Source organism: Phoenix dactylifera, chromosome 1 (genome assembly GCF_009389715.1).
Source record: "Phoenix dactylifera cultivar Barhee BC4 chromosome 1, palm_55x_up_171113_PBpolish2nd_filt_p, whole genome shotgun sequence".
NCBI classification, from domain to species: domain Eukaryota; kingdom Viridiplantae; phylum Streptophyta; class Magnoliopsida; order Arecales; family Arecaceae; genus Phoenix; species Phoenix dactylifera.
This window is the reverse complement of record NC_052392.1, coordinates 31,842,660-31,851,342: the sequence shown is the minus strand read 5'-3', so window position 1 is coordinate 31,851,342 and position 8,683 is coordinate 31,842,660. Positions and strand designations below refer to the sequence as shown.

General features: G+C 40.3%; 1 protein-coding gene across 5 annotated transcripts in view; it reads left to right on the top strand.

Annotated features, from left to right (window-relative positions):
• The first annotated feature begins 304 nt into the window (after positions 1-304).
• The window catches only part of LOC103717709 (pentatricopeptide repeat-containing protein At1g76280), a 31,624-nt gene continuing 23,245 nt past the window's right edge, over positions 305-8,683 (top strand). For all 5 annotated transcript variants that reach the window (XR_005514157.1, XR_005514156.1, XM_039132069.1 and 2 more), the window contains exons 1-4: positions 305-549; positions 7,499-7,622; positions 7,712-7,772; positions 7,877-7,934. Coding sequence is in view for 3 of the 5 variants with exons in the window: in XM_039132069.1 (XP_038987997.1) it covers positions 7,609-7,622; positions 7,712-7,772; positions 7,877-7,934 (133 nt within the window). In the remaining 2 variants the exon portion in view is untranslated. The remainder of the gene's footprint in view (positions 550-7,498; positions 7,623-7,711; positions 7,773-7,876; positions 7,935-8,683) is intronic.

Genomic DNA, 8,683 nt, shown 5'->3' with positions numbered 1-8,683 from the left:
TGGAGGACCCATGGGGCTAGGTCAAGTTCTAAAATTGGATCCGCTCTATTCTCTGGGTTGGGTCTGAATTTATTAAATTCAAATCCGATCCGATCTGACTCGATCTATTTGAAATTTGGATAATTTTAGATTTTCAATCTTACGACCCACTTTGAAATCCGACGCGAATCCGCAAAACTATTTGGCCAATGGGCTGCATGGATGCAAGCCATGTCTTAAGGCCCGGCCCAGTCTGTGACTCACTGAGTCTTAATGGTAACTCTGAACTTAAAGGCCTGGCCCAGTCTGTGACTCACCCTCGACCATTTCGATTTTCCACAGCTTCGAGCCTTCGCCCTTCGTCTGATCGTCTCTTCAGTCTTCCCCTCTTCCGTCCGGCCATCCCGAGTCCCGACCCGTCCGGCTGTCCCAGATCGGCATATCCCGTCGGCCATCGGGCACCTCTCTCTCTCCCAGACGGCAGACCCCTAGATCTTCTTGCCCATCGCGAATCGCTCTCGATCTCTTCGGCGTCCGGCGACTTTGGCATACTTCGTTCCGACTCTCAAGGTACCCCCCTCCTCTGAAACCCTAGAACTGCATATTTACTATTTAGGGAGAGCTGGGGGAGAGGGAGAGAGAGACAAGCGATCAGCTCTATTTCCCTATCATATCTCGAGGTGACTTCGGGAAATCTCTGCTCTTTCTCGGTTTGTTCTTTGCTTTCTCGATTTCTATTATTGATTTGATTTTGGGGGTTTTGATAGGGGGAAGATTCGGGTTGGGAGTGGGTTTTGAGGAGAAAGTTGGGATTTTTATTTTTATTTTTAACCCACATTTCTGGCAGCTCTCTGTCTTTGTTTGGATGTTTCCCATATTTTTTTTTAATTTTAAGAAAGTAGGTTTGATTTGTTCTTCAGTACTGTTCCTTTGAACAAAAAGTGTTTTTTTTTAACAATTTTAGAATTTTATTATGCTTTTTGATTAGTTGCAGCATTGCTGAAGGAATGATACTTATAAGCATTTTTCTGTGGTAACATGAGAATTGATACAATCTTGTGTTTCTGCTGAAGCTTTTGATGGTTTTGAGTTTGTTATTTTGTGTTTCAACTCTTCTCTTCTTTGCGTCTTTACCGATCATAGCTCTCTTTCTTTTCCTTTTTTTTTCCTTAGTGCATGGTGCTGAAACAGTTTGTCGTTTCTTCAGTGCTTTGATGTTCCTTTTTCTGTTTTTGCTGTTTGTCTGTGATGATCTGAGTGTGGTTTGAACTCTATCTTATGTTCTCATGGTCCACCATTATCTTATTTCAGAAACAGAGAGCAAATTTATTCTTCAAATCTGGCAAACTCTGAAACTTTTCATGTTCTCGTATTATTAGAAATATCTAGAAATATTTTCACAAAAATATTATACGAGGACAAACAGACCCGATTTGGACCGAACCGCACCCGAATGACTTGTTGGTTAAAAAAATGTAGCCATGGACCTGATCCGACCCAACCCGATCTTCTGTTGGGTTGGGTCTGGGTCAAAAATTAGGACCCGAACAAGAAATCGGATTTGGTCGGGGTCACTCATGACCCGGTCCGACCCGACCCATTTGCACCCCTACTCATCTGCTATCGAAACCCTAGCTAGCTTCATCTCAGATATCGGGTAACTTGTCATTCTCTTTCCTATCTCTTTTGTTCTTGCATTTCTTCATATCTCTCGGGATTGTCAATGAATCCCTTCAATTGGATGTCTTCTTTGCTCGCAGATCGCCACCCTGTCCACCGGAGAGCTCGCCTGTAGCTACGCCACTGTCCTCCTCCACGATGATGGCATCCCCATCACGGTCATCCCTCCCTCCCACTCTCTACTCGGCTTTTGATGTCCTCCAACTTTTTAAAGCTATTGTTTAGGATCGATTCCTTCTTTTTTTCCCTTTTTCTGATGGTCAAGCGGAGATGATCAGTACCCTGGTGAAGGCCGCGAACTCAAAGATCGACTCCTATTGGGCGCCCCTCTTTGCAAAGCTTCTCGAGAAGAGGAGTGTCAATGACCTCATCTTGAGCGTCGAATTCGATTTGAACTCCATTCTCATTGTAGGATATCAGATTGTTTGGGGGTGCACTGGAACTCGACCATATGATACATGAATTGATGTGAGGTAATCGCAGGAGGCGAGTCCATGGTCCTGAACTGGGTCGTCTGGGCAAAACAGAGAGAGGGGGTGCTAGGCCTTACGCACCCAGTTTCAGGCTTCCAACTGACATGTTTGGTTTGTACTCTGTGGCCTGTGGGCCCAAATAATTTTACAGATTTAGGTCAGGTCGTAGAACTGAAAAATCAAAATTATTCAAATTTTAAATGGGTTGAGTCGTGTCAAGTCTGAATCCAATAAATTCAGACCTGATCTGAAAAATAGAACGGGTCCAATTTTAGGACCTGACCCGGCCCTATGGGTTCTTCAAAATAGATCGAGTCGAGTCTAAGTGGGCCGGGCCGAGTCGGGTCATAGGTCAACCCGACCCATTTGCAGCCTTACTTCAACCTAATCTCTCTCCTCTTTGGTGATAATTCCTTCTCGAGGAGCAGCACCTCATGGCATCCACTGCTCTGGCCAATCCATCTCCTTGCTTCTATATGGCCCCTTCCAATTTCCATAAGATAAGGACTACATGCTTAGCCAATTTTCCAGTTACTACTTGAGGTGCAAATTTGCTTATTTTCCTTAAATAAGGAACAACAGTGTTGTCCAAGAAAAAAAAACCATGGGTAGGAGGAGGGTGAGATGGAGGTGATTTTTTCCAATTTCTACAAGATAAGCACTTTGTACTTATCCAATCTTCCAATAACTAGTTAAGAGGCAATTTTATCCGGACCAAGGATTATCAAATTGGTACTAGTCGGCGTACCGGTCTGGTCCGGTTCGGATTGGTATCGAACTAGCCAAAAAGATACGTGCCGTGGCATTAAATGCCACAGATCGAACCGGACTCAGTGCCGGTTCGCACCGAATCCTGGCTGAATCGGACGGAATCGGTCCGGTTCCGTTCGATTTGGTCTTGTACCAGTCGGGGCCAGAACCATTTTTTGTGGCCTAACCGACCTGGTCAGAGACCGAACTGGTTCGGTATAGGCTGAACCGGCCGATACGAGCCGATTCAGCATTCCTTGGTCTGGACCATACAAAATCTCGCTTACCCCTTCACTTTTTTTGCACCATCCAATATCATGACAGAATATCCCCTCACTTATTCCAATCAAATGCCACAATTCTCTTATCCCACGGAATAAATCCTATACCATCTAGAATAACTAGGCAACTTTTCTTATTTCCTTCAAATTTAATCTGCAAGCAAAATTTGCCTTGATGAATATTCATTGAGCCAATCCAAGTTGCTCAAATTGTTTACAACTTCAGCTCCATAGAAGGTTATGTTTTACCTGGCTTATCTCCCGTTCATGCGAGATCTAGAGATGTGAGGCCCAACCTCATTGGGCTGGCTTGTTGGCCTGGCTCAGCATTCAATCGCGGCCCGAAGGCCTGTTTCAGTGAAAAATAGGGCCTCCATGGGCACCCTCCGCTTACTGTTGGCATGTTACGGCTTAGCCAACCAGTCAATGGAGGTCAGAGCCTGGGGCTTGGAGAGTTTGCTTGCAGTGTTTGGGTGGTTCTCAGCTTCTGCCCATTCCTGAGGGGACTTGTTGGGAGGGGAAGTTATGGGATCCCTTGGCCTGTCTTTTGGAAAGCTGCTGGCGTCGTGTTTCTCTGCGTGCACATGTAGATGGAATTAGCTTAGCTACGTGCTCAGTATCCAAAGGGAATGGCCTGGGTCTCAATAGGCAGCTGAGGGTAGAACAAAACAGATTGTATTAGATATCAATTTCATTTACCCAGAATGTTACTAAATTACCTCAACTCATACGTTCTGCATCTGATGTTCAGACTTGGCTATTTACAAGCTGAGCTTTAAAATTCGTTTGAACTTTGAACTCTGTTTCCTAGCTAGCTGAACCAAGCCCAAATGGCTCTTAAGCCAGTGCCAAATGAACTCAGAAAAAAAAAACAAAAACCTATGCTTTGGCCTGGAGCATTTTGATTAAAATATTTTATCTTGCAAGGGTCCTATAGTCCAACAAATTGGGGATTTAATAGTGCTTTCAAGAGCATATAGAAATATATACCTTTTCTTTGGTACAAAAAGGAGGAAGACCCCTTGTTTACAGTCTCCCAAAACAGCACCATGTAGCATCAGCTGGTGCTGGTAAAATAACAGATTCAGGAAAAATTTGGAGTCCATATGTGATTGGCTAAATTTCGTATTGCAATGTCAACTGTATGATCAGATACTTGATCACCCTCCCTAAAAATATGGATGTACCTCAATTCATGCTGAGATGCAGCCAAGCCCCATTACTAATACAAGGGTGAATTTATGTGCCTGTCAGCCACCGAGATACACATTTACAGTATGGTTGATTTGGACTTATTCGAATCAGGCCAAGTCAGGTCGGCCCCATTTTTTGGTCCAAATGTGTAATTTGGGTCAGCCCAATTGGGTTTCCGGTTGGCTCGGGCTCGGGCTTGGGCTTGGTTTTTTTTTAAAATTTTCAAGCCTAAGACCGGTTTGAAGCCTAAGAAAAAAATTCGAGCTAAGCTTGGGTAGGGGCATGACCCGGCCTAGCTCATCTTTAACCCTAGCAACATACCTTCCCTCCCCTGTTTATTAGTTTAATTTGTTAAATGTCAAGTTATGAATTGTACACTTCTAAATGTCAGGCTGCTGTAGATTTATTTTATTACACCATGAATTAGCCCCCAAATCGATAGTTCATATATGCTTAATCATTTATAGCATATTAGAAGAAAATGTAGTTTTAGTACAGTGAACATGATTTTTTTTTTTCTTGTAGTAATTTTGCTCATATTCTCCATTATGGTTATATTTATTTTGAATATAGTTATCATTATTTGGGAACTTGAATGAAATATGGTCATATGATGCTAATAGTTGTTATTTTAGAGAGAGTACCAAAAGTTGTTAAGAGAATGCTATTTTTTTATTTTTTTATTTTTTTAATTATCTACATGTGTGTATATATATATTATTATAATCTATTTTTCTACATACGAATAATGAATAATTAATAATTAACACACTTATTATGTTAAGATAACGTCCTGGATTGACCGGACGGTTGACCCAGTGACTCATGACCTAGTCCCTTCTCATGTTTGATGAGTAGTCTGGTTTTTTAGGACATTATAGATACTACATCCCCCATCGCTGCCTTTGTTTCCTCCACCACACGGCCTTGCCTCTGTTACACCACCTCTATAATGATCGTTGCCTTAGCTACATTGTTGTGCCCTTGCAACCACCGCCATCGTTGCCACTTCCATAGCTATTGTTGGCTTGCCTACACCATTGCCACACCACTATCATCATTATTGCTGCCTCTGGCAAATTGTTGCTGCCCCTACTGTGGCTGTGGTCGACCAGACCGGACAGGTCACCCTTGTTATTGACACACAATTGTAGGCACGACCATCGCCGCTGCTTTCGCTGCCAATGCTAGTGATTGCTGACTCCGCCGCTACCATCATCTTTGCTACTATCACAAGGTTTATGTTTTAAATATGATCGATTATAGAAAGCATGTTTAAATTTTTTAAAGTTCAAAAAATCAAAAAAATATAATTTTCATTTTTTATTTCTGAAAATAGAAAAAAATGAATGCGTTGTCAAATGATGCTTAAATCTACATGCACTAACAAGTAACCTAGTGGCTAGCACATGCCTAGACTAGGTTTTTGCTAGATACTCGGGGGTAAAATAGGTATTAAAAAACCGGCCCCCCATGTACGACCCACATAATTGGTTGAGCCCTTGGCAATACGGAGAAAAAGAAAGAAATGCTCTGTCTCCTCAAAATTCTCTTTGATAGTGTTTTAAACTGTGGTGCATACAGCTGCATATGTGCTTGTATATATGTATGCGGTTTCGTGATTGAACCACATTTCATATATGCAGTACTATATGCAGTTATACTGCATATGGAGCAAAAAGATAATCCGATTAGCATAGGCTGCTATTTACTTAGTTTGCTTAGTATTGTACGACTGCATACACGAGCTCGGTGAGCATTTTGGAACTACATATATAGCGCAATCCTATATGGGTTCATGTAGGTGAAGCGGGTTTAGGCTGATTGTTAGGTTTGATATGATTTGAAGTAGGCTCAATACTCGTATTAATAATGCTAAAATATTGATTATTTTATAATTATTGCTATTGAGTATTAGGTGCTAAGTAATATAAGCACTAATTGTTACTTATTATTGTTATTAAAATTATTATTGCCCATCTATAAAAAATTACTATCATCGTTGTTTTTTATTGTACTTAATATTATATATTATTTTTAAATAATTGGAAAAAGGTAACAACATGCACGTCCTGCAGGCCGCGTATGCACCGGCATGCAGGACGTCCTGCATGCCGCATCTGCACTATGTGGTCTCTTGATCACTCTCATACTTGCTTTATGAGACTTGTTTAACTAATGGTTTTTCTGAACCATTAGGGGCAAAGTTGGTATTTTGGTATCTAATAAACCACCAATTTGCTCTACTTGGCATTAAAGAGTTGGGTTTAAATCCATTGCAGAGAGATTATTAGGTAAAAGTTGCAGTGTCCAAAAAGAGATATGAGCACTTGTCTCCATGTTAGCATTCTTTTCTAGTCAGGGGCCGGTTCACCTTGACTGGTTCCAAAGAAACCCTCCCTATCAAGGCTTTCCCCCTCTTCTCAGAGCTTGACAAGCCACATGCTAGACAATGTGCAAGGCGATCCAATCGGTCAAGCATGCAGATGACTCTTTTCCTTTGGTGCTTAGTTGGTTTGGAGGGATGCCTGCAAGTGTTCTTCCACTCCTTCCCTTCCTTCCCTTTCCTATCTCCCCTTCTCGCCAAAAGGCCTCGGAGTTCTTGGACGGCTATAAGGTTATCACTCCATATAGTTTAATAGGTTATTGGCAATGGCACTTCAAGAACTACTAATCATGGTATGGATCATTGAGCCTCTCGGGGTTATTAAGGACATCAAAATCTGCTCATTAAGTTATATAATTTTGAAATTACAGAGAGAATTGCTTTTGGTATTGTTTTGACACTCATTCTGAGTGCAAATTGCTTGTTTTCGGTGATATTTAATGGTGTTGTGGAAATTTCTTGCTTCCATTTGTCTGTTCATGCTGCTCTACTATTTTTTTGCTGGTTAATGCAAATTGTTTATGTCTAATGAGATTGAATTAGTTCTTTATCAGCTTGGTTGCAATTGCTTTTTAGCTACTAGTAGAGACTAGAGAGTGATTGTTGGCTTGTGATGTTTGTTTCTTGCTACTTTTGGTATGTGTGCTGGCTAGTTTGGTTTATATTTTAAATTTCTTTTTCTTCATTATGGGTTTTACAAATTATTGGATTTCTTTTTATTTACCCACTATATCCTTCCTCTCTGCCTCTTTAAGAGGGTGCAGTCTCATCAGTTCTATCAGAAAATGCCAGCTGAAATCCTAATTGGAGTCCTTTTATTTTTGTCTCCCTCTCTTTAGAATCATGGTCAACAAAATCTGAAGTCATGAATAGATATCTGTAAGTGGATTCAATCACAGTCATTTGCACTCGTAAACAGATCATTTAATTGCAGTATAATTATTTTCTTTTGCTGTGTCGGATTTCAGATCAAGAAATTGTCGTCGATTGCTAATAAATTTCCATAATTTGCCAAAAGCATGTGATAGAGTAAGAGGATGTGCTTCATTTATTATTTCATGACCGAAGAGATTTTTTTTTAGTTGTAGATTTTTTTAATGAAGAAATTGATATCGTAAAGCGGGTTCTTTCAGGGACAAAAGAATGGCGCAGATAGAGTACATTCATCTCAGGCATCCAAGAGTTCCCATGGTATATTATTAGCAACCCCTTTTTTTATCTTATTAGAATATGGAAGAGTGCTTGTTGATGTATTTTATTGCAAAAGTAATATCGCTGATGTTATTCTTTCTTAAGCTGTAACAAGAGTGAACCTGTAGATTTCATAATCTTGGCTTTAATTGACAAAATTGAATTATATACATTGATTTAAAGCTATATCTTGCAGGATCCTTCTAGCTGATTGAGGCAGATATTTCCTTACACTCCAATGCATGCCTATGCTTGTTGTATTCTTCTGCTCTTTTCTCATTAGGATATCCAGAAACCTGTGGAAAATAAAAAAAGGAGAAGGAAAAGGTTTCTGAAGAAGGGAAAAAGTCAAGTCTCAAAACCTGCTTCTATATTATTTAATTTTCCTTACCATCCAAACAGCTTGTAAACTCAATTTTCAAAAAATTTAGTTTTCAAAAGCCTTTTCCAACCAACAAAATGTACCCAATCCAACTTCTATGGTAAAGTTTCTGAAACACAGCAAGTCAAGTTTCAGAGAGTCTCATACCCGTTGGTTTTCTAGAAAGATTATATAAAAGTAATGTGCTCAAGGGGCAACAGGATCAAAGTCTGCAGAAGAGGCTGGCCTTGACAATAAGTCTATAAGGATATAATTCTTAATGGATTTATCATTCATATTAATATGTCATCCATGTTTTTTTTATGGGTTAATTATGCCACCTCTTCTACCATCTATATAAATGGTTTCTAGATGTAAATGTTATTTG